General features: G+C 46.1%; 1 protein-coding gene across 6 annotated transcripts in view; it reads left to right on the top strand.

Annotated features, from left to right (window-relative positions):
- Nucleotides 1–25,822, top strand: part of DAB1 (DAB adaptor protein 1) — a 1,124,084-nt gene that overhangs the window by 1,083,367 nt on the left and 14,895 nt on the right. For 5 of the 6 annotated variants that reach the window (XM_080658163.1, XM_080658159.1, XM_080658161.1 and 2 more), the window contains 5 exons: nucleotides 12,459–12,521; nucleotides 14,885–14,993; nucleotides 20,079–20,627; nucleotides 24,955–25,082; nucleotides 25,436–25,546. In XM_080658163.1, coding sequence (XP_080514289.1) covers nucleotides 12,459–12,521; nucleotides 14,885–14,993; nucleotides 20,079–20,627; nucleotides 24,955–25,082; nucleotides 25,436–25,531 — 945 coding nt within the window. In that variant the 3' untranslated portion in view covers nucleotides 25,532–25,546. Of the gene's footprint in view, nucleotides 1–12,458; nucleotides 12,522–14,884; nucleotides 14,994–20,078; nucleotides 20,628–24,954; nucleotides 25,083–25,435; nucleotides 25,547–25,822 lie in introns of those variants that run through there. The other variant, XR_013960044.1, reaches the window with a different exon arrangement.

The following is a 25,822-nucleotide window of genomic DNA, read 5'->3' as shown; positions in this document are numbered from 1 at the left end:
GTCACAGCTCAGGGAAGGGATAGTGCCCGAGTCCTCAAAATATCAGCACCATGCCTTGCTCACCTTGGGCATCAGGAGAAGTTCCTTAATTATTCGTTGACGGCCTTGCAAATTGAATCCAAGAATGAAGACGTGAATAAGGAAATGAATGCCATGCCTGTAAAATCTGCATTCCTCCAAAGAAGAAAAGGAGAAACATTTTGCACATAACGGCTGTTAGAGCAGCAGGCAAAGCCCTCCTGACTATTTTTTCCTGTGCTGTGACACCTCTCCATTTGTGATTGCCTCTGATTTGCTCCATGCTCAGCTAGAGCCTCTGCTACTCTAGCTTGATTTCAGCTCCATTCAATAGTTCCTGGTACCGTTGGCTGCCATCTGGCCTGCAGGAATAGCCCCTCCAAGAGAGATGCACCAGCATAGAAAGAAACAGTTCTCGCCTCCTCCCCAAAGCGTGCTGATCATGTCATTCTGCTGACAGGAGCCAATTCCACATCCCTGGGATTCTAATTCACCCCCTTTTCAAAGTACTGAATGGATGCCAGGTCTTGTTAGGAGTTTTTTGAAAAGGCCTTGAGTTGTTGCTAATGTGGAACCGGAATAATAGGTTTTTCAAAGGAGAAGGGATGAAGGAGGAGAGATTTAAAAACAAATAATTACAAGCTTTGGGAAAGGACTCCCCTTGGTTTCTAGTTTTCTCTGACACTTATACCTGTGCAGGTGTGTTTGTTCTATGGACAGTTGTTAAAGAAGGAAAGCCATCTCACACCCTGCCTCTACTTCCCCGACAGAGGAGCCAGCGTCCTTGTCGAATGGCAGGTCTGAGATCAGGGGTGGGACCGGGATTAGAGCCCAGGAGGCACGAAGAGAGGAGCAGCAGCCCCCTGGCTAGGAGGGTGTTTTCCGTGTTCCTTCTTCATTCCCGTCACGGGCCACATTTTGGCTTTCACCATAGGAAGAGCTGTCATCATCTCTCTCTTTATGACCACTGTCCACTGTCCTCAGACCACAGACTGTCACCATCAAATTCCTGACACCAGTACTGACACTGTCTCAGACCGTCTGCTGCTTCCGGTTTCCCTGACTCCTCAAGATTGGGTTGAGCAACATGTGTTTAACAGTAAAGGCAATAGTAGCAGCCATCACTGGCATGAATCACTGTGTTGCTCTGAACCAGGCACTGTATACTAAAGGCTTTATGCGAATTATCTCATCACCAATCATATGATAATTGCCTGTTTTCTTTTCCATCTCCCTCGTGTGATAGAAGGGCAAGGACTGTGCCTGTGCAGAGTAGCTCGATAAATCGATGCGGAGTGGATGAGTGACGGGTTATCACCGTCTTATGATAGCCATCACCCCAAGCACTGGCATCATCATTTTTCAGGCATGACAATCATCTCCTTCCCTGTGTCACTGTTACTGAGATCAAATCCACTTAGCTATTAGTGTCTTATTGCACAATCAGCAGCCTGAAAATTGTGCCACCAACCCCATCCTTATATATTTCCAGGAAAATAATGGATGTGTTTTAGAAAACCTGGACATGAAAGTATGGGGTTACCATCCGAGTTTTGAAGTGGGTGTGAGGGATGGGAAAGAAGAAGAGCAGAGGCAAAAAGGGCATGGGGTTGGTGGAATGAGGGAGGACAGTCCCGCCTTGCCACGCCAGTGTTAACTGTGGGGAACGCATAGGAGCAGGAACCTGCTTGGACCGAGCATCTGCTCTGTGAGGACCGTGTTGCACCTTCAGCTTCTCCTCCAGGTGACTTCACTCCTTCCCAAGACCAGCGTTTCCCAAACTTTTGCAGTAGCCTGGATCCTGCTTACCCTCTCCTTCCCCAACAAGTCATTCCACAGCTATATAATTCCTCCCTTCCAAGTTCTTCCTTCTCTCCCTCACCCTCTTTTCTTCCTTCCTCCTTGTCCCTGTCCCTCTCTTTCCTTCCTGTAATTTTGGAAAGGGAACTGACATCCATTGAGATTTTACTCTGCCAGTTGCTGGGCTAGTTCTTTGCATACCAATCTTCTCGCTGGTTTTGCTTAGCAAGCTCACCTTGTAAGCACTGTTACCCCTATTTTGCAGAGGAGGAAAACTGAGGCTCAGGGTGATGCAGGAATTTACCCAAGGAAATCCCAATAGAGAAGCAGCAGTCTGACCTCACAGCTGCTGTTTCTCTTTCCCTTTCTTTCTTTCTCTCTCTCTCTCTCTCTCTCTCTCTCTCTCTCTCTCTCTCTGTCTCTCTCTCTAAATAATGTATTGATTTTAGAGAGGGAGGGAGAGAGAAATAGAAACACCAATGATGAGAGAGAATCATTGATTGGCTGCCTCCTTGCATGTCCCCTACTGGGGATCGAGCCCGCAACCCAGGCATGTGCCTTGACCTGAAATGGAACCATGACCTCCTGGTTCATAGGTCGATGCTCAACCACTGAACCACCTCAGCCAGGCTCACGGCTGCTATTTCTAACTTCACTCCTCTACCCCACATTTCCTAAAAGCATCAAATCTCTCCCTTCAAAGTATCCATTGCTTTCAAATGCAAGCAAATTCATTTTCTTGGTATTAGACTAAAGTTTGGAAACTCAAAATCTAGAGTTAGATTCCTTAGCCACAGCTGTTCCCTGTGCATTCATGTTAGCTTGTTCAGGCCAGCTTAGAGCCCTGTGCCCAGGGGCCTGCCTTTCTCAAAACACCTCACTAATGCCCCAGCAAATCCCTTTCACCACCATTCCCCATCTTGACTTTCTCTTTGCATTTTAAGAAAGGCAGTTCCAAGGACCATCTCAATTTTTAGGAAGCCTGGTGTAAATATTTCATTGCCCAAGGATTTGTGGAGATATTATACCTGCATGCACTTCAAAGGGAAGATGTAACTTTCATTATAAGGTCTAGGCATTTCCCTCCACCCTCTAACCTTCTGGACAACCTTTGGGACCTTCCTAACATGGTAGCTGGGGGCAGGAGGGCTTTAGCTGCTACAGTGAGGCCCAGCTTTGAGTAATGAAAGGCAAGTCTTTAGTCATTATAGAGACAGGTCCTCAAAGCGGCACCAATTCCTCTCTTGGATCAAGGCTTTACCACACAGTAGCCACAGTGCAGCCACTGGCTACCACCTGGGACAGTGCAGATAGGGAACTTTGCGTCATCACAACAAGTCCCTATCTACAGCTTTGCTCTGGGAGGAAATCATTTATTAACAACATAGTTTCCACTCCTCAGTCTCAGCTCCTTCAATTACGAAGCAGGTTTACCTGTCTCTCTCTGCCAAGCCATGGGAAAGAGGCTGTTCACTCTTGGCTAAAGGTGATAGACTCCTAAATCCCCAGGGGGATTAGTCTTCATTAGCACGTGTCTTCCCTCTTAAATCACTTCCCAAGGAAAGGCACTTGCATTCAAATGCCTGGAATCACTCTGTGCCTTAGGAGTACCCAACGTGGTGCAGTTACAAATCACTTAAGTCCATCCATTTCTCCTGAACATTCTAAATGGATAATTGAATTCATCCTTCTGCAGCAGTGGCCTGAGTACTGAGTTGAGATCTAGAAGCCGTGTGTCCTCCCTGTTCCACCCCACCCAACCCCAAGCTAGAATGACGACATATGCTGGCTCACTCTGAGCTGCAGGCGAGCAGGGTCCGGACATGACTCATCTCTGTAGCTCCGGTGCCTCGCCAGGATGTGGCATGTGGAGAGCGCCCGGTGAATGTTTGTTGAAGAAATTAATTAGTCAATTACATAATCAATCAAGATGCCTTCCGTTTTCCCAGTGGGATTTTCACTAATTATTCCTGCAGAGAGTCCATTCCCCAGCACAGTGATCAGCAAATCTGGCTGCACATTAGTATTACCTGGGGAGCTTTTAAAAACCTACAGATGCCAGGGCCCCGCCTCAGACCAATAGAGTCCAAATCTCTGATGATGGGGCTTAGGCAGGGGTAGTTTTGCAAAAGCTCCCCCAAAGGATTGCACTGTGCAGCCCAGGGTGCAAGCCCCTGCAGGGTTCTGATGTGGCAGCTATAGTAAGTTTTCATCTTTTTTCTTCAACCCAAGTCCTACCTCATCCACTGTCACTTTGGCTGCAAGAGTAACAGGAATTTGATCTTGATAGTTACCCTACTCAGTTATGGGACATCCTGTTCCCACTGCTCCTATAAGGGAGTATGGGGCGATAAAACTCCCTGTGGGAGCTTTACTTTTATGTCTTTATGAAGATTCAGGCTAGAACTGGGTTGAAAAAAACAGGGGAATCTCTTCCTTTGAATCCTCCCTGGAAGTTTAAGTTGTGAGTGAAATTTGATGTTATGTTGATGTTTTGAAAGCAGCGTGGGAAGCTGCGTGCATGCTATGATAGTAAGTACGGGAAAGATATCTATAAGAACAAAAGGCCTGAGGATAATCCTGCTCTGGAGCCATTTGCTTTTTTATATGGGGCTAAGTGAGCTAGAGCTCTAGTAGTGATTGTAGGTAGAGCAAGAGCCAGGGGTGTGGGGAGACTAGCGAATGGGTTCCAGGTCCTGCCCAGGAGAAGCAGCTGGGAGAGTATATGGGCTGGATGTGGTGCACCGGGCATTACTACAGGCTGCCGTGCATGGGAAGAAAGAGCTCTGAGCAATGACTGAGCCCGGGGCAACCAGGAAGGGACCACAGGAGCCAGGGACAAAGTGCATGGATGGGAAGAGGATGATCAGACAATACTATAGCCAGAACTGAGGTGAGAGGGAGAAGATGGAGTCAAGAATGGACAGAGCGGTTCAGAGCTAAGGCCAAGAAGTGCTGGGCATCCTCTGACACGGGCTCTGGCCTGTGCTGTCAGGCAGGGCTATTTCTAAACGGGCATCTGGCAGGGTATTTGTTTCTTCTTCCTCTTTCTTTCCCCAAATATTACATAATAACAGTTTCCTAGCATTAAGCCCTGGGTGTCTATGTATTGCAAAAATGAGTCAAAAGAAACAGAATGAAGAGATGCTAATGATCGCTACTCTTTATTGAGCACCTACTATGTGCCAAACACCAAACAAGACTTTGCACCCACATCTCAGTTCATCCTCTGTGAGGATGTCATCGTTATCATCCCCACTTTAAAAATGAGAAAACTGAAGCTCATTGGGTTGTGAGAGTCAGGTGGCCAGCACACTGCGCAGCCAGGAGTCAGTCTGTGTCGGTGGGACTCCAGAGAGAGGCATTGGCTCCCATGCGTTTGGTCTCCAGCTCCATCTGGATGAATGAAATCGCCTCCTCACACCCCAGCTCCACAGCTCACCAAAGGCCACCTCTCTGTCACCAGGAAAGCGATGGGCTTGCGCCAGCACTGGTTATCCTCACGCGTTTTCATTAGGTGGTGGGGGGTTTATGAGACTCGACCACAGGCTGTTTTTCAAATTTATTTAATGCATCCATCATGCTCTGAAGCTATTTGCTTCTTTATATTGGACAGATGTAATGAGATTTTGGACACTAAAAAATGTTTTTATTAAAAGTTATGACCCAGAGCTAGTTGGTGGGGACTGTGCCATAAATCCCTCGAAGTGTGCGAATTCATAAAGGATGTAGTGACATAACCTTAACCTCTTAGGCCACTCCATAGATTACAGGATCGCTTAAACTAATGTTGTCTCCCCATCTCTCGCCACCGCTGGCCAAATAATAGTAATAATGTATGTGGTTATCGGATGTGGTTGCTCGTCCTCTGCTCTTAGCCACAGTTGACGCTTGGGGAGCCAGTGCCTGGCGGAAGCCGATGGTTGATGATGGAATTCGCTGATGGTTGGTCCCAAGGCCCCGCTGTGGTGGGCACGCTGGTTCCCCGGCTCTGCTTTGCAGCCTTGTCACTGGGGCTGAGTGGCAGAAAGTCACGTTTGCCACAGAGGGTGAGAGTGAGTTCTGACAGATGAGTATTATGAGGTTACTGGGTGATGGTTTCTCCATTTCTCTATTGCCAATAGCCAGCTCTCCTAAAAATTAGGAAATGATACAGTTATTTCTGTGCATAATAACTCATTGTAATGTCAATAGTATCAGATTTATATTCATGTTATAGTGCTTGGAAAGCATCCAAAGAATAATTAGCTCGTAATATAGACCAAAATAAGGTGATATATCTATTTACAGAGATATTATGTGTTATCTATAGTAAATCTTATTGTTGTGACTTTGTTAAATTAACATTTATTAAGTTGAGCCCTGGGGCATCAGATGGAGGGCCACAGTTCAACAGAGACCACAAGAGAATTGAAGTAGAGAAGCTTATTATTCACAGGCCCTGGAGGAGGGGTCACTGGGAGAGGTAAAGGCGGCTGGCCTGAGAGAGCCACAGGACCTAAGGCACATGCCTATGTTAGGCCCGTGGGTGACGTGCCTGCATTTCCTGGGCTAAGCCTGGATTGGGCCATTCAAACCAAGAACAGCAGGGCTTGGGGTCTTATCTAAGAGGTAACAAGGGGAAGAAAGGCCCTGGACAGTGGGCAAACTGCCTACCATGAGAGTCCTCACAGGACATGCCTCCCCGCAGGGATTGGAGCCAGTTTAAGGCCCTGCAGGCCGCTTGGCCACACAAAACGGATCTTGAGACAGCAGTATTTTGGAATAGTTTAGTGACATCTTTGACAGTTATAAACAACAAAATAAAAAATTAAAATAATTAGATCTGGTCAGCAGCCAGCTGCTTGTAAAACATCCATTCATTCATATATTTTTGGACACTGCTGTGTGCCAGACCCTCTGTTAGCTCTGGGGATTCAAAAGTAAATACAACATGGTCCCTGCTTCGGGAAGCTCACCGTGGGGTTGGCACAGATGATGTGTTATTATTCTCAGAGGAGGAGTTTCAACTCAGAAGATCCGGGAAGACTTCATGGAAGAGGTGGCCCTTCAGCAGGGTTTGAGGAATGGGATGAGCTCTGAACATACTGGGGTGAGGGGAAGAGCATTTCAAGCAGAGGCGACAGCGGGCACAAAGGCACTTAGAAAACCAACTGTTTACAGGCTGCTCTAAAGACTTTGGTTTGCTAATGCAGATAACATTTTTGTCTTTTAAAACAAAAATCTCAAGGGTAAACATGCTCTTATCAGTTGAGACCGTCTGGGTAATGTCTATAATTTCAGAAAGATGAACTTTGAACCACTGTATTTCCTAATCAGGCCCCTATTTGGTCAACTGCTTATACTGGGAACACATTCCCAGGGTTTTCACAGAATGTTGGCCTCACTGAGACCATGGGAGCATAAACCGTAGATACCATCTTCATCAAACTCATTAATCCGTGTCATTTGTGTGTCATTCACTTCATCCTCATTCATCGCCCCTTCCACTTGCAGAACGGCCAACCGATGGAGGATTTTGAAGAACGCTTTGCCGCGGCCACCCCGGTAAGAGTGTGAGGGCCCTGTCTGTGAGCTGTTTCATGTCATTGCCCCATCATTCATTTCATGCTCATAAGCCATGCCTTGTGCTTACAGAACAGAAACCTGCCTGCAGACATTGATGAGATTCTTGAGGCAACAAAGGTAAGGCCTCCAGGCTCTTAAGTGAGGGTTGTTCTGGTCACTGACATGCATCCCATAGCATCCCACCCAGCCTGCATGAGAAGCAGGCGCTCGGCTCGGCTCTGTTCTAGTGTTCACAGGAACACACCTGGCGGGCCTGCAATAGGGTCAAATAATAACTGTGTGTATGTGTGTGTGTGCACATGTGTGCATGTGTGTGTGCGCGTGCGCATGTGTGTGTGAAAGAGGGTGTATTGGACAGGAAGTGATACTCCTTCATTTCATTCAACAAATATTTTTTGAATGAAATGAAGGACCCAGGCATTCCGATAAATGGCTGGAGATGTAGTGGAGAGGACAACGCTCATAGTACAACACAGTGCAACACTGCGTAGCATAGGATATAATAAGGTAGGGAGGGAGGGAAGAGTAGGGTAAGGTGGGGTAGCCTAGGGCAGTGTATGTAGTGTGACAGTGTAGTGGGTACTCAAACACAGAAACAGCATGTGCTAAGTGCCCCATTAGGAATAAAAGACAACCACGACTGTTCTTCAGTCAGCATACTCTGGAGTAGATGTACTGGTTTACAACCAATATTTATACAGCTTGGCTGATATATAGGCCAATGAATATGATCACCCCTGACTGTGCTTGGGAGGCTTCTAGGGGTTTTTGACCTTGGCTGCAAATTAGAATCACCAGGAGAGCTTTTAAAGTTTTAGGTTCTAGGCTGTACTCCAAACCAGCCAAGTCAGAATCTCCTGGGGTGTGAACAAGGCATCAGTATTTTCCCCCTGGTGATTTGGGTGTGCATCCAAGGTTGAGACCACTGAAATAAAAGTATCACACAAGCTGTTCTGAGTAGTGCGATGGGGTGCAAACTCAGTTAGGAGACATTTCCCAAGGGAAGGAAAAGTCCTCTAATTTGTCCCCTGAAGGATGATGGGATGGGTAGACAGGCAATGGGGGAAGGAATGGGTGTTCTAGGTAGGAGGGAAAGCATGTGCAAAGGCCCTGAGGTGGCCTTTCCTTTTATAGCCCTCGTGCTTCTGGGCTCCATGGCACTGCCCTGATTGTGTATGTAGGCCTGCCTTTCCTTCAGGTAGCCAGCTCATGAGAGTAGGAGCAGGAACGTGCCTCATTCTTCCCTTTATTCCCTGCTCTTGGCACAGTAGCTGATGTACAGTAGGGGTGCCATACTTTTCCTAAATGAAGGACCTCCTGATGCCAAACATAGGTAGTGGGCCTGCGAGAATGTGATTTGGGGTCAGTCAAGGCCATCTCAGCCTTCAGCAGTGGTGCCTTCAGAATTTCTCTGTAGGAGGGGCTAGGAGTCTAGTTGCCTAGCTGAATGAAGGACCCAGAGGCTAACCTTGGAACAGCGGTTGTGTAACACTGCAGATACCCTTGTGAAAACATCACTTGCTCGTATCAAAGAATGGCTGTGGAGAACAGGCCTGATGAAGACATTGATGGGCTGCCCCATCAACACCCAAGATACCCATCCTCTCCGTCTCTGGCCTTGGCATTGCCCAGTGTCACTCTTCTTACCCTGGACAATGCCAGGCCTAAAGGAGGGGCAGAATCTGCTGGCAACTGCCAAGTCTCTCTTCGCCTGAATATGTCTGAAGTGCTAGTAATGGAAAGGCAAGGAGGCACCTTGAGCTGGCCTTCCAAATGATGTCTTCAGATGGATGTGAGTCATGGCAGACCTTTTAGGAGCTCGGCTGCCTGTTAGAGAGTACAGTGGAGCTGGACTTCCACAGGGTAAGAAGGTAACCAAGGCTCTGTGAAGTGACAGGTAAATGAGATGCTGCTCAGGCTACGGGTCAAGCCCAGCTCTGTTACTCTGTTAGCTCACTGGTCAGAGGCAAGTCACTTAACCTCCTGGTCTCAATTAGTTCATCTTCAAAATCCAGACAATGGGAGAGACACCTGTGCTGCCGATGTCATGGGGCTTGGTGAACATCAAACATGATGATAACATATTACAAAGTGTATTGTAAACTGTACAAAGTTTTACAAATGTGGACGATTAGTTTTATTTTCTTCAGAACTTTAATATATTTTATTGATTTTTTTTACAGAGAGGAAGGGAGAGGGATAGAGAGTTAGAAACATCGATGAGAGAGAAACATCGATCAGCTGCCTCCTGCACACCTCCTACTGGGGAAGTGCCTGCAACCCAGGTACATGCCCTTGACCAGAATCGAACCTGGGACCTTTCAGTCCGCAGGCCGACGCTCTATCCACTGAGCCAAACTGGTCAGGGCTTCTTCAGAACTTTAAATGATTCATTATGACCATCTTATTCGAAGGAATGTGGATTGTTAGGTTACAAATAAAAGGTCTGGGGTTAACATGGGGATGGAAGTTGTTAAAATAGATGTTACTCCAGATTCTCAATCACATATGGCCATTAGAATTATTTTTAATTACATGGCATAAGAATCCATTTTTATATAAAATTTAAATTAACTCAGGGTTCCATTTAAACAGCAAGTCCAATGGAATGAAATAACAATCTATGTGTTATGCCTCTGCATGCTATTCTCGTTCAGTCCTTGAGTGAAAACCATCAGGCAGGGGGAAGTCTACATCTCAAAAATCAGGGTTATTTTAAAAGTTGTGTTTTCATCTTTAAAAAATAAAATAAAATAAAATAAAAGTTGTGTTTAAGGAGAAAATGAGCCAGTAAATTATATGAATGATGTTAGCAACATTGTGCCATGAGGTCAACACATTTTAAATGTAAATTATGAAACTTAATTATTAACTTTATTTTAATATTTCCCTACCAGTAAAAATAGTGGGGACCATTTTAAAAGTGCTGGGTTCCAATTGTAGGAAGCCCAGAAGCTTCATTTGAGTAAAATAGAGTTATTACTTGTGTGAATTTGGGAGAGAGTCTAAAGGATTGGCATTGTTTCACCAAATAAAGTAAAATAATGGAAGCAAGCTAAGGAAACAAGGAGTATTTAGGGTCCAGCCAGATTTGGGAGAGCACCCAGCATGCTGGCCACCCTGTTACTATCTCACTACCTTGGACCATTATCCTTTGGGAGAGAATCAGGTAGGTAGAGAATGGTCAGAAAAGAATGAAATGCACTGAGTCCCACACGAGCTGGGCCCTGTCCCCTTCGCTGGTCTCCTCTCCTGCTTCTCTCTCCACTCTCACTTGTTCAACCAAAATGCTAGACAGCCTGGGGCTGCTACCCTTCTTGCTCCTGTATTTCCATCTGCCTGGATGGCCCCTCCTCATCCTGGTTGCCTGGCTGACTGCTCCTCTTCTTCAGGACTCAGATCAGGGCTGTTTCTTTGAGAAAACCCTCATTGAGCTTCTTTGCCAAAAGCTGGCTGGTCCCTCCTAGGCTGGCCCATGGAGACGTCTGTTGCCATTCTTGCCACAGCACCTTAAAATTAGCTCTGTCTCTGGGTTGTCCCAGCAGACTGTAAGCTCCCTGCAGGCAGGAACTTCACATTTCTCATTATTCTGTTCCCAGCAACTAGCACAGTGCCCACCACCTACCGCTTGTCCAATGTGTAAGGTACGGGAAAAGCATTGTGTGGTTGGGAAGGAAATCAGTATGCACAGGGCTTTATGCCAGACACTACTGTTCTTCTGAAAGCTTAAAGGGAAGAGTTGAATGTGAGTTAGCCAGGCTAAGCTGCTTTCAGCCAAAAGAGTCTTTTGTGCCTGTTAAACGGGGCTTCTCCAAACTTCAAAGGAAGTCCTGCTATTAGTATTGTCAATAAATCTGCAAAGGAGATACTACCATTCCCATTGCCCAGGTGAGGGAACTGTAGCTCTGAGGAGTGGCAGAGATTGGAGGTGGTAGAACCCAAACATATGCCCAGGTGGGCACCTTGTCCTGCCACCAGAGCCCCCCACCTGTTGGTAGGAGAGAGCATTCCCTTCTTCTTGGTGAGTTGTAGAAAGAGGTAGGAATTCAGGTGCAGGGGCCCTGCATGGCAAGCAGGCAAATGCGCCCTGTCCTTTCTATTGAATGGTTTTAGGTTCCCCCGAGGAGAGTTGTAAAATCCAAAGGGAAGCAGAGTGTTTTTCCCTCAGTGGGCAGGTTTGCACAAAGCATATTATTATGTACTTTAAGTCAGGCCACGGGGATCCTGGCCGGGGACCCCCCACGGTCGCTGCAGCTGGGAGAGTCTGCAGATTCATTTCTAAGTGTATCTTAAAGGGTTCCTTCCATAGCTACTGGCTGGCATCACTCAGACACTCCTGGGTGATGGATGGGGAATGTAGATGACATGGTGTCTGCAGCCATGGAGTTCTGAGGAGTGATTAATAGTGTATCTGCTGGGCTGTTTTGATGCCCTTCCTGGTATTAAATACTATTTCTTTTCCTCCAACTATATTTTTTATTCTCAAGACAGACTTTTTCAGGGACTGTCATCTGACTGCATACTCTGTGTGGAGAAAACTCAAGTCTTAGCCTATGTGAGGCTCAGTTTACTCATCTGTAGAAATGGGAATGATGATGCCTTCCTCTCAGGGTCACTGTTGTTGGGAGCATGCACGGAGAGGTGGCCATGAAGTCTATCTTACTATACTTAGTGTGTGAGGGGCTAAGTAAACGAGTGAACACACGCATGCAAGAAAAGCCAATGATGGGACTGCCTTCTTGCATTATTTTCTGGTAAAGAGACAGCGCTGGCATCGGTGGTAAATAGGTGAAAAGGGTCTTAGCATTGCGTATGGGAGGCGGCCAAACGCGATCTCCTGGACTGAGTCCAGATCTACAGTCAGACACCTTGAAGCAAGAATTGATTCTGGCCACATCCCAGGTGTTGTCTTAAGGGTCATGAGGTGTAGCAAGGACCAACTGGGCTTATTGTTTATGTAGGGATATTGAGAAAGAGAAATACTCATCCTCCTAGGATGCTGTGTTTCAAGCAGTGCCCCTGCGGCAGCAGTATTCCTCCTGGTGACATCATTATATTTTATGTCTTTTCAGGCTGTGACCCAATTAGAACTTTTTGGGGACATGTCCACCCCTCCTGATATAACCTCTCCCCCCGTAAGTATGCACTGCCCTCTGTGCCCGGCATCCCTGCCTTTCCCTTCTTCAGCCTCCCCGGAAAAAGCATGTGCGCTTTGTAACAGAGGCCTGCTGGTGGGTGTCAGCCCTGGCTCCTTCAAGCTGTGTGCTCTGGGCAGAATAACTAGGGATTCTAAATCTCAATTTCCTAGGCTATCTTTTAAAAGGAATTATGATACAGGCTTCTGTTTTGAGAAATAGATACATCTGTGCATTAGCAATTACAGGTCACCTGGGGACTTGCTATTCTGCTGGGCAGTGGAATCATGAATGGGATGTGGCCGCTGCCTGCAGACCTAGCTGGGAATAGGGCAAGAAACTCAACAGGACAACAATGCGAGGAGGCACCTGACAGCACCTACCTGGCCCACACGGCGAGGTGGTCAGCCCAGTAAAGGAAGCATCTTCTCCCCACCCTTTCTTCCTTTCCCGCTCTCCTTTTTTTCTGACCTCCCTCTCCCTCCCCCTCTCCCTCCCCCTCTCCCTCTCCCTCTCCCTTCCTTTTTCTTTCCTCTCTCCCTCCAACCTTCCTGCTGGCTTTACTGAGCTTCTCACAAAGCTTTGGATTCCCAGCTCCAGGTTCAGCAGGTACCTCTGTCAGTCATTGCTGGCAGGGAGACAGAGGTTGCAGGAAGCCCTCATTTGAAAATTAAAAGGAGAAAAAAGGGTATTAAAACCAAAACCAAATAGAAACCCAGACAACTGGGTGCATTCAAAGGCCACCCTGCAGCCACTGCAAACAACAGAGCCAGATAGATGGCCTGTTCAGCTCCTCCCTCTCCACTCCCCGAGGTGGGTGGGGAGCAGTCAGCACAGCTGCACCAGCTGAAGCTGCTGGCGGGGGGCAGCTCCCCTGGGCACTGCGCAGTTGTGCAAACCCAGGGATGGTGCTGTGGTTCATTGGTGAGATGCGCCTCACAGAGAAAAGGCTGTAACCTCACCACTGAGGACAGATGGCACAAGACCCCGCTGCCCACAGCTGCTGCCAGGGACTCTAGACACAGCTGTTCTGCCCCCAACACCTGATGCCCAGAGCAGCTGTGAAGGTGGGGACAGCAGCTCCTGTCTCCAGGGAAGCTGGGAAGCCGGGCAGCTCTAGCAAGTCTCATCCCTGCTCCATCCCTGGGCGAAACAGCTGTGTCCTGGGCACTGGGAATCTCAGAACCGTGGGCTATCGAGCTAGAGAGGCCTGAAGGGATCTTCTAACCTTATTCCCTTCATTTTACAGATGAGCAGACTGAGGCCCAGAGAGGGCATGTGACTCACCCAAGGTCACATAGGGAAAAGGGAATGGTGTTGATTGTGTTTAAAAGTGCTTATTGCAGCATCTCATGGCTGTGTTCCTGGCCCTAAACCCAAGTGCAGTCCAAATGGGTATTTAATTATCCTCAGAACAATGCCCTTCTTCTCACAAGCTGCTAGTCTAAATGGCCTTGTCTAATCGCCATGGTTTCAGGATTAATTGCTTGCCCCAGGCTATCTCCAGGGTGTGTGTGGGGAGCTGGGGGATAAGAATGTTATGTCATTGAATAGATATACACTGTAGGCAAAGGGCCTCTGTAAATAGGCGAGGACCTTTAAAAAGAAACTGCATACTGATCGTTTTAATTCAGTGCCCCTCACCTTCCCCAACAGTTCACGCCACAGACTTTCCTGGAACCCCAGCATGGCCAGGCACTGTGCAGTTTACAGCTCAGGCATTTTTTAATTATCTTGAAAATCTTCACTTCTTGCAAGTTAATATTCAGGCAAGATTCAGGGAGGCACCAGGAGATACAAGGACCTCTGCTCCAGTTCCTAAACTTTATTTGTTCATTTCCGTCAACAACTATTTACTGACTGTGTTTTAAGTGACAAGCCCTGAGCTGGGTGCACAGTAATAGATTCTGAGTGGAGTATGTCAGTTTGGATTTACATCATCTAAAGGAGAAAAGACAGGTATTATGGAAAAATCTGAAGGCCTGAAAACACCCCTAAGGGGTAGGTGCTCAAACTAAATGATCCTGGCCTTCCTTTGCTGATCACCTACTATATGCCTCAGCATGGTGCTGAGTGCTTTGAATGCATGACCTCAGTTAATCCTCACAGTCGCTCTAGGAGTAGGTATCACTTTGCCCATTTTACAGATAATCTGTGTAACCAGCTAGTGGTTTGCACACCACCTAAGTGGCCAGACCCTGGCTGGTTTCTGCCGCATCCCCCTCCCCCCAAACACACACACACACACACACACACACACACACACACACACACACACTCCTGCACCAGCTGCCTCCCATCCTGGATGATGGCTGAGCCAAGTCTCCCAGGAGCCTCATGCATCCTCCCCCTCTCTCTGACAGACTCCTGCAACTCCAGGTGATGCCTTTATCCCATCTTCATCTCAGACACTTCCGGCGAGTGCAGACATGTTTGGTTCTGTACCTTTCGGCACTGCTGCTGTACCCTCAGGTATGCCCTCTTCCTTCCACCTGCTTCCCTTCCTTTGCAGAAAGGGTTGGACCAGCTGCCAGATGTGCCGGAACACCTGTGAAGCCACCGTTCTCTCGTAACTCTTCAGGTGACACTGAGAAGCTGCCATGGGGTGGCGGGTGGGGTGGCGCCTTTCACAGAGGTCTGGTATGCTGCTGGCTGGAATACAGTGATGGCCTTCACATGGAATGGTCAAGATTCCATGTTACTCAGGTGGTTAGCTTTAGGGAGCCTGGTGCACACCTAGCCATGCAGAGCAGCGCAAGTCTATTTCTTCCTGTCTGTCTGAGCCAGAGGAGAAGAGGTGGCAAAGGGGAGTGGGTGAGTCTGTTCTCCAAAGACCTCTTGAGATCTGATGGACAGATGTGATCTGCCTCCTGGTTTGGTGGAGATTCAGGAGGGGGAGGGTCCTCGTACAGGAAACCTAAGGGACAGAGCAAACTACTTAACGGTGAATTGGGAGGATGATGGGGGTGTTAGTGATTTAGAACAGCGGTCGCCAACCGGTGGTCTGCAGACCACTGGTGGTCCCTGAGGTCCAAAAGGTTGGTGACCGCTGATTCAGAAGGTATTTGTTCTCTTTTCCAAATATTCTTTTATAAAAATCATAGACTACTTTTACAACAGGGTAAAAATCTATAGCAACAGTATTAAAGGTGAGTTACAAATTGTGGGAGCTCAGACATCCTGTTTGGATGGTATCAGGCACTCCATGTGGCCAGTCCACATGGCTTGGACAGAGCCAAAGATGGGACTAGTTCTGCTTCTTGCATGTGGGGGTGACTTAGACTTGTTCACTTTCATTAACTACATATTTGAAATCCGTAGCTTCATCTTTCTTTTTCTACTGTAATCTTATAAATAGGAAGTGGAGTTTAACTATTCTAGAATACAAATCTTTTTGCATTTGTTCTATAAATAATTACTTTTAATTACACAGTGTTAGAAACAAATTCTTGCCACCAAATATAAACCTCGTTGTTATTCAAAGTGAATTAGAAATGTAGATCCTATTCTGAAATAGTTATACTTACTCCTCATGAGCCCAGGGATCACCATGAACTTTGAGAAGCAGCAAAGGTCAGTAGCCACCAGATCTGCTTACAATTTAGAAGATGCAAGTCTAGCCTAGAACTTTATTCAGTTGCTAAGTTTCCTAATTGAATGTTTTATCCAACTTTAAAACAGGATAGTGGTGAGGAATAGTTTTCCTTACCCAAAAAGGATCTTTAAATTTCCTTGTCTGTCATTTTAAATAAGAGAAGCATTTTCCATCAGAAATGTACCACGTTCCTGTGCTGCCAGCCCTGTGTTCAGAATCCCCGTGCTGTGTCATTCATGAAGATATGCTGGAAAGGTGATGGGAACCCCAGGCACTAAACGCACTAATTCCCAGGCATATTTGTCCCACAGATATTGATTGAGGGCCCGCTGTGTTCCAGGTTCTATTCTAGGCGCCTGAGGTGTGTCCAAGAATACAACACACACAGACCCCTGCCTGCAGAGAGCTTACTTCCTAGCAGGGAGACAAAGAACAATATAGAAATAACGTGTGAGACAATGATAAGTGGTATGGACAAAGAGAAAATGTAGAGCAGGCTCTGGGGGCTTTGGAGCAGGTGAAGGGCAGGTGTGAGTAGAGGTTGTAATCAGGAGAGGCTCATACTAAGAAGAGATGTGAGCAGACTGGAAGTGGCGAGGGAGAGAGGCAAGCAGGTATCAGGGATAGGAGGACTCCAGGCAGAGGAGGGATGATCGGCCCCTCAGGTCTCCGTTCCCCTCCCTATAAGTGAGAGGGTGGGACTGGGTGCAATTATGTATGTCTTCCAGCCCTAATATTTGATGAAAGGCACCTGATGACCTGCCTGTGCCAGGTAGCACTACCCTGAGCCTATTCCCAAGCCTGTGCCAGGGGAGGGCTTTGAAGGCCTAGATTTTAATCTTTCTGGTTGACCAGCCCTATTGCAAACTATGGACAAGCCATTCCGCACATCCAGATTTGGTTTATACAGCTACTAAAAAAATAGGGGGGGAATCGGTTGTTCCAAGCTTCCAAATCTTAGAACATAAGTCTAAAATTAATTTTAATTAGGATATTTTTGCTTTCTTACTTTACTTAAAATACAGTGAGGAGCAAAACTAGGCTTCAGTTGTTGTTAAATAATTTGCCTTCTTCCTTCCTTAACTGGCCTTAAAAATCTCTGCAGCTATTGCATCTCTGTCCACCTGTCCCTAATTGTAGCGCCAGTGACAGGTGGACGGGGCAATGGAGTGGGGCATGTGGTACAATGGACAGGCTGTGGGAGGCATTTGCAGCCAATGGACTGGGTCTGAATCCTGGCTCTGCCATTTATTTATAAGCTTTAGGCAAATCACTTCACCTGTCAGAGCCAGAGTTTCTTCATCTTTCTAACTGAATTGAAAATAATAGTTACCTTGCAACAATATCATGAGGATTAAATGAAAAGTTAAGTACCTTGAAAAAGGCTGGTAGTTTGTAGATGCTTCATGTAGAAAATTCTATTACTATTATCATTACTCTGATTTCTACGATAGAAGAAAATATGTCTTGTCGTACCTATATTATTTCCCTTTATCTTCTTGGAATGTTTTTTTAAAAAATGCATCTAATAAAGCTTAGGTCTTTGGCCTCCTGACTGCACATGGAAGAGCTGGCCCAGGGAACCTGGGGGCCTGGACAATGTGAGACCCCACCACTAACCAGCTGTGTAATACTCAGCTCAATCTCTTCTGAGCCTTAGAAACATATCTGTAAAATGGGAATAAGGATTCCCCCTCGGGGGGCTGTTCTGAGGATTGCACGAGTTAATACATGTAGTAAAATATTTAAAGCAGTGCCTGGCAGTGTTTCCATAAGAAAGCACTCAGCAGGAGCCCTGCTCTGCTACCCACGCAGCTCCTTGTAGCTGCGTCAAACCTCCCTCCTAAAGCTGTAGTTTCTCTAAAAATGTAAGCTCCACGAGGGCAAGGATTCTTTTTAACTGTTTTGTTCTTCACTGAATCTCCAGAGTCTAAAACAGTGCTGGCACCCCATAGGCATATTTCTGAATGAATGACTGAATCAATCCATCAGTCAAATGAAATAATGTGGATAAGAGACACCATGTAAGCTCTCTATATATTGGATAGTCCTTTAGTTTTCAGTGTTTTACTTATATTTTAGTCTTATATTTTTTTTCTTTTTTGCAAGTAATGAGCATATCCCCAGCATATACCAGCATCTGGTTATAAATTGCAATTTTCAACACATTTTAAAAACCTCACTGCAAGGCAGTGATGCAGGTGTTTCTCTTCACTTCACAGCAAGGAGGTTTATGATTGATCTCAATTCAGTGGCATAAACAGATGCTCCTGGGCACCTCCTCCCTCTGCTGTGGAACATTAATGAGTAAACAGTCTAAGCTGTTATGTGGCTGTAGTGGCAGCCACCAAGTGGCTCCCTGTGTCCAGGGCTACCGCAGCCCTGCCACTGAGGTGTCAGGCATGTGTGATGCTGTGTGGCCAGAGCACCTAGGAATCAGATCTGGGAGGAGCTTGGGCTGCAGGCACTGCCCCCCACAGGAAAAGCAAGTGAGACCTGCACGTTCTCCAACATGATACCCAGTTACCCCATGCTGCCTTTTTTCCTGTTGAATATTGTACTTTGGTCTAAAACAGATGGCATGAAGCCACAGAGACATGCTAATAGCTCTCTCCAGAAAAGTGTGTGCAGTCCATCTGTTGGTTCCTTGTAGAAAAAAAAAATGATGAGGAGGGAAAAAAAAGTCCTGCCATCAACAGTAGATTCACCAGAAATCACAGCACTTACAGGTCTTGGAGTCTAGTTGCATCCCTGGAAAGATGCAGTGAGGCATTCATTCTACTATGACTCACTCACCTTTATAGAGAGCCTTTCCCCAGCTCAAGCATTTATGGAGCAGCCGATGTGTGCCCCAAACTGTGCTAGACGCAAAGTGGGGGCAGGAAGAGAAAATGAAGGGTTTCTGCTAGCAGGTGGTTTCTAGTCTAATGAGGGAAGACAGAATAAGCAGGCAGTTACAAGGCTTGTGGCAAGTGCCATGAGAGATGAACATGAGGGCTGTGGAAGCTCGGAGAAGGAGAACCAGTGAGCCTAGAGGTCAGGGAAGCTGTCCAGGGGGGTAGTGCCAAACTGAGTTTCAAACAGCATATAAGAGGTAGACACACGAAGTAGGAGATGCTTTCTAAAGGCAAATGGACTAGTAGAGGCAAGAGAGAGTAAGTTGAGTGTTGTCTCCATTGTCTGGAGGAAAAGGTGTCAATGGGAAAAAGATTTGAAAATGGGGGTGAAGTGCTGGAGAGGGGACTGCCCCCCACAAAGGTTCATAAGGCAAGCTGAGGCATCTGAGCCTGATACTCAAGAAAATGAAGCACTACATTTGCATTTTAGAGCAGTCCTCTGGTGGCACCGAGAAGGGTGGGAAAGAAGCAAAGCAAAATATAGGCTGGGGGAAGCCTTGCATCCATTCACAAGATGGGCACCGGGTTTCTGGAAAATGAGGGAGGACAGAAAGATTTGTGAGCAGCTCTCCACAGTCAGATTCAGTGCTCTCTTCCCATAACAGATACTTGTGTTATTATTAACTGAAATTCATAGAAAGCGTACCAGCAGGTGAGAAGGCCCTGGGTCTAGCAAAAAGGGAGGCAAGATTCAAACCCAGCCATGTCTGGTTCCTAGTCCTCTGGCCTTTCCACTGAGACATGCTGGCTATGGAGGCTATGTGATGTCAGAAGCCTTTAACACCTGTGGCAGTATTGTTCTCGCCCCCACATAATGCCTGGCTTGCTCTCTCACCGCAGTCTAGTTTCTGCTTATGAGTCATCTCCTCAGAGAGGTTTCCCATGACCACTGCTCTGGCAGGCAGGTTCCATGAGAGCAGGGACTTCTGTCTTAGTCATCCCTGCATCCCCAGTCCCCAGCACACAGCTGGACACTTAGGGGTTTGCTCAGTACCTTTTTTCCAGTCACCTGACTCCAGTAATCATTCCTTCCCAGGATCCTGACTCTCCTTTTCTACCTTCCAGGTTACGTTGCCATGGGCGCCGTCCTCCCATCCTTCTGGGGCCAGCAGCCCCTCGTCCAACAGCAGATCGCCATGGGTGCTCAGCCACCAGTCGCTCAGGTGATGCCAGGGGCTCAGCCCATCGCATGGGGCCAGCCGGGTCTCTTCCCTGCCACTCAGCAGCCCTGGCCAGCTGTGGCCGGGCAGTTTCCGCCAGCCGCCTTCATGCCCACACAAACTGTTATGCCTTTGCCAGCCGCCATGTTCCAAGGTCCCCTCACTCCCCTCGCAACAGTCCCAGCCACGGGTGACTCCGCCAGGTCAAGTCCACAGACCGACAAGCCCAGACAGAAAATGGGGAAAGAAATGTTTAAGGATTTCCAGATGGCCCAGCCTCCACCCGTGCCCTCCCGCAAACCCGACCAACCCTCCCTCACCTGTACCTCAGAGGCCTTCTCCAGTTACTTCAGCAAAGTCGGGGTGGCACAGGATACAGATGACTGTGATGACTTTGACATCTCCCAGTTGAATTTGACCCCTGTGACGTCTACCACACCATCAACCAACTCACGTGAGTGCCTTCCTAAACCCAGTGCAAGTGATGCCTTGTGTCTGGGCTCAGAGAACTCATCTTAGTTATCCATATATATAAAAGCCTAATATGCAAATTATCCCCACAGGAGTTCGACTGGGAGACCGATTGCCCACTATGACGTGCACTGACCACCAGGGGTCGGTGCAGAATGAAGGGAGGCCCCGGCCGGCAGCCGGCAGCCAGGGAAGAGAGGCCCCAGCTGGCAGCCAGAAGGCCCCCGATCAGCCCTAATCGCCAGCCAGGACTAGGGACCCTACCTGTGCACAAATTTTGTGCACCGGGCCTCTAGTATTCAATAGGACTCTTTGTTTATGTTACTCTTACTACTGATAATAATAGATGCCAATTATTAGGTACCAATTATAACATCCGTACCTCCCCACATGCTTAACATTTATTATTTTTATGCTCAGAACAATGCTTATGACAAGTTGCATTAGACCTATTTGACAAATAATGAAAGTGAGATTCAAAGACAAAGAGAATAGACAAAGTGGTAGAATTGAATATAAACCTGTTGATTTTCCACCACGTCACTCTGCCTCTTAGGTTTCTGTTCATTTGCTCATTCATTCATTCTTTTATTCATTCATTCACTCACTTGTGTATATCCCAGCAATGACACAGGATCTTGTATGGTTCATTAAAATAAAAATGAATGGTATATGTGAATCCAATAATTTTAGGAACAAGGATAAAAAATTAGAACGTTAAGATCAGGAAAAAGTTAGGGCAGAGATATAGCAACCATAAGGCCTCCTACAACTGGTATAGCTGAAGCCAGATTGGGACTCAAAGCTTAGGCTAGTCAGAGAGAAAAGATGATGGCCAGCAGGAGGCTCAGGACTGGGAACTGGATGGCAGCTTTATTATTTACTAGTTTTGTGCCTCTGCACACATCATTTTATTTCTATGAGCCTTGATTTCCTCATCTATTCTGGGCTCAGGATTATTAGAAGGATTCAGTGGTACATGTGCTAAAACATTCTGTAGTATACCTCACAGGGTTTGAAGTAGTTTTATTGTATATTGTTTTATTGCATGTAGTTTTATGGAGTGGTTTGGTGCAGAGCTCTGGACCGGGGCTCTAATCTTAGCTCCTCCACCACACGCTGTGTCTTTGGGTGCGGGTAGGACTTCTCTTAACCTCAGCTGTGTTGTAGGTAAAGTAAGTGATAAGCAGTGTGCCCCATTCCAATTCTGATATTCAGTGGTTCTAGCCCAGCTCGCTTTTCTACTGCAAACATCTGGGAAACCAGAACTGTGTAGCCAATCAGAGTCCAGATACACTTGAACACACTTGTGCTTTGTCTACACGGTTTGGGAAGGGTGTCTGGAGATTCAGCCTGTGCCTTGACAATTGATAAGGAAAAAGAAAAGGCTCATGGAACAATGAGTTTGACGTTTTCATTACTGTCACAACTGACAGGGATCGTTGCTTGGCCAATGCCATGAATTGTCCACACACACACAAAATCTAATGTTCACATAATTAGATACTGTCATTGCAGTCAGATTGTGGATACTGTTCTGAAATGGATAAGCAACCTACTTCTGCTCGGGCCAGATGATCTACATGGGGGAGCATCTCTATGTTTCAAGGAAGAATAATGAATAAAAGCAATGAAATATTAAAGACATGACAATCATGCATAAATAAGCAAGCATCATTGGAAAACAAATATTTCTCTTTCAGTGTGCCAGCCACAAACAGCAGAGGGGAGTTGAAGTCCTTTGAGGACAGGAAATGTGTCTTCATTATCCCTACACATCTTGTACTATTGGCAGAGTATCTACAACAGGGGAATGTTGCAGAGAATGAAACAGACAAAACCAAAGTCACCCATTTACTGGTGTGTCTGGGAGCAGGTTTGGCAGCCTTGGCACTATTGATGTTGGTTGAGGAGGCTGTCCTGTGCATTGTAGGGTGTGCATCCCTAGCCTCTGCCCACCAGATGCCAAATGTTCAGTAAGTCTGGACATTTGCATTTCTCAATACCAGATGCCAGTGGTATTATACAGCTGCTCACTAGTTATGGTCAAAAGTGACTCTGGCTGTTGCCAAATGTCCCCTGGGAGTGAAATTGCCCCAGTTTGAGAATCACTGTTGTAGAGCTAGAGATAGTCCATAAAACCTCCTAAAGGTTAAGAAACTTGCATAAATTAACTCCTAGTTATGCTCCCTATTGATTTCACTCGGTAAGTATGAATCTCTCAGAACTGGCAGGTCACCTGGGGTTCTGAGCCTTTGGTAAGCAATAAAACACTTCAAACACAAGTCAGAATTGAATTATACTAATAACTATTAAACGTCCACAATTTAGAGTGTTTCCATATAGCTTATCTCACTTAAACCCACGCTAACTTGTTTGTTCCATAATCATCTTATGGAACGAAACAGACTTCTTTTAAATGAGAGAAAAACTTATTATTTTATTTTAAAGAAAATGAGTGAAACCAGCCTTTTGTCCTCTTTTCTATCAGCATCGTCTTTAATATGTTTTGAGTGGAGGATCAGTTGGACCAAAAGTAAACCTCCAACAGAAAAGCACAGTTGAGTAGACAGTGTCAGACAGTGTTAAACTCCAGTGCTCCTGCCCTGGCCAGTTGCTCAGTAGTTAGAGTTCAGCTCAAGTACCAAAGGGTCACGAGTTTGATTCCCCATCAAGGGATTGTACCTTGTTTGCAGGGATGTGTGAGGGAGGCAACCAATTGATGTGTCTCTCTCATGTTGATATTTCTCTCTATGTGTCTTTCTCCCTCTCTCCCTTCCATCTTTCTCTCCTCCTCTCCCCTCCCTTCCACTCTCTCTAGAAATAAATGGAAAAAATATCCTTGGGTGAGGATTAAATTTTTTTTTAAATCCTAGTGCTCCTCTTTCATAACTGTTAACTCGAGAAAATCACTTCACCTCTCTGAGCTGCAGTATCTTCATCAGAAAAACAAACAATAGCATATTTATATTAGAAAGTATAGTGGATGCAAAGTGCCTAGCACTGTCTAGCTCTCTGGCACATAACAAGCTGCATTGTTATTCTCAATATAAGTCCATTGAGGCAAAAGGAACTCACCAAGTCTGAGATTCACTCACTGTCTGATAAGCAGCCAGACTATAGTAAATTTTGAGAAGTGATGGTAGGGGTGTTGAAATTCAGCTACTAGCTTAAGCCACGATACCCCTCACTTGGTCCAAGCAGGTGAATAGTATTTTCAATAGCAAATTAGAAATTTTTTAAGGAAGAGTAGTTTCAAATGGTGTATTTGTTATAAACCTCTGGAACAAATGAGACAAGGAAAATGTGGGAATATCAGAACAGAAGATGAACACTTGTATAGAATGAGGGCTGCACCACCAGCTTCGAAGTGACCATCAGTTACAGCCATTTTCCCAGATCCCTGAGACACGCCTTATTTAGCATGTGTTTATCAAACAAATATCTACTGTGTGTCAGGAGATGAAGCCGGGTTCTACCAGTTGCCAACTGTGTGGCCTGGAGCAGTTTAGCAACCTTCACTTGCCTCTTCTGTGTAATTGTGATAACCCTACTCCAAAGAGGTGTTATGAGGGTTACAGATGTTGTCTGTAACATTTCTGACAGTATCTGACACATAGATGGCATTCATTCAATGTATATCATTGTTCTCTGATCTATTTATTCTTACTGAATTAATTGTATGATGTTAAGCAAGAGAGAAGGAAAAAGAGTATGGTTCTCAACTTGAGTGTGCAGAAACACGGTCTCGGATTCAGTAGGTCTGGACATTTGCATTTCTAACAAGTGCCCAGATGTGGCTGATGCCACTGATTCAGGGACTATCCTTTGAGAACCACTGTTTATTTCATTCATGTGGACCAGCTCCTTCCTGACCATCAAGAATGTGAGATACATGGAACAGACTGACAGCTGTCAGAGGGAGAGGGAGATGAGATGGGGACTAGAGGGAACTGGATGAAAGAAAATGAAGAGATTAGCCAGAGAATGGACACAGACAACAGTGGCCAGAAGGAAGCGAGGTGGGGGCTGGGTGGAGATGGGCAAGGGGAGGCGGGGGGAATGAGAACATCTGTAATAGTGTCAACAAAAAGAATGAAGTTAAAAATAGATTTAAAAAAGAATGTGAGAGGACAAGATAAATATGTACAGAGGAAATATTAAACTATTCACCTGATTTGACCTGTGATAGGAAGAGGAGTCCTGTGACTTAACTCGAACATAACCAGATCTCCGAGGTTTCTGTGGGGTACACACGTTTGCAGCCAGATGCTTACTGGGTTTCATCTCTTTGCATGGTCTCTGTTCAGCTCCAACACCAGCCCCTAGACAGAGCTCTCCATCCAAGTCATCTGCATCCCACGCCAGTGATCCTACCACAGATGACATCTTCGAAGAGGGCTTTGAAAGTCCCAGCAAAAGCGAAGAGCAAGAAGCTGTAAGTGACAGACTTATTCTTTCTGTTTTTGTTTTTCCTTAACATCAAAACCTCTATAGCTGAAATGGACAATGCATGAGGAAACCTAAGTAGAAAAGAATGCTGGCTCAGGCACTTACGTTCTAAAGGGGTCATTAAGGGGCTTTATGTTCCAATGAGCAGCTAAAAACCATTGTCCTTTTATTAACTTGTTCTTATAAGTTCTTGCATTTGTGGGTGCGGTATCCTCTAACTGAAGTTGCTGCCTGCATTAAAATAGCCGATTATTTGTGTGCATGAAAGTGTGCCCAGCTGTCTTATATTTTCAATTGTTGAAAAGAAAAAAAAAAAAGTGTTATCTTCTTGTGTTCTAGCCCGATGGATCACAGGCCTCATCCAACAGTGATCCATTTGGGGAGCCCAGTGGGGAGCCCAGTGCTGATAATATAAGTCCACAGGCCGGTAGCTAGATAGCGCAGGTCGGGGTAGGTATCTGTCCTTTTATCTCCTTCATCCTTAAGCCATCTGCTTTCCCTTTTGTTGCCTGTTCCTCACTTTGAAAGTTACGGCCCTGATCTTTGTACCATCTCCTTGCTGAGCATATCCCTGAATGTTCACGTCATCTCTCCTTGCCTGGTGTCTGTTTGTCACCTAATTTTTCCTCATGGATGCATGACCTTTGACATACATTGGGAGGTAGGGGTAGGGGTGAAGAGTGGGGAATGGCCCTATTATTTTATTAATTATATGTTTGCAATGAC

Source organism: Plecotus auritus (genome assembly GCF_963455305.1).
Source record: "Plecotus auritus genome assembly, chromosome: 2".
Classification (NCBI taxonomy): domain Eukaryota; kingdom Metazoa; phylum Chordata; class Mammalia; order Chiroptera; family Vespertilionidae; genus Plecotus; species Plecotus auritus.
This window is presented reverse-complemented; position numbering and strand designations above follow the sequence as displayed.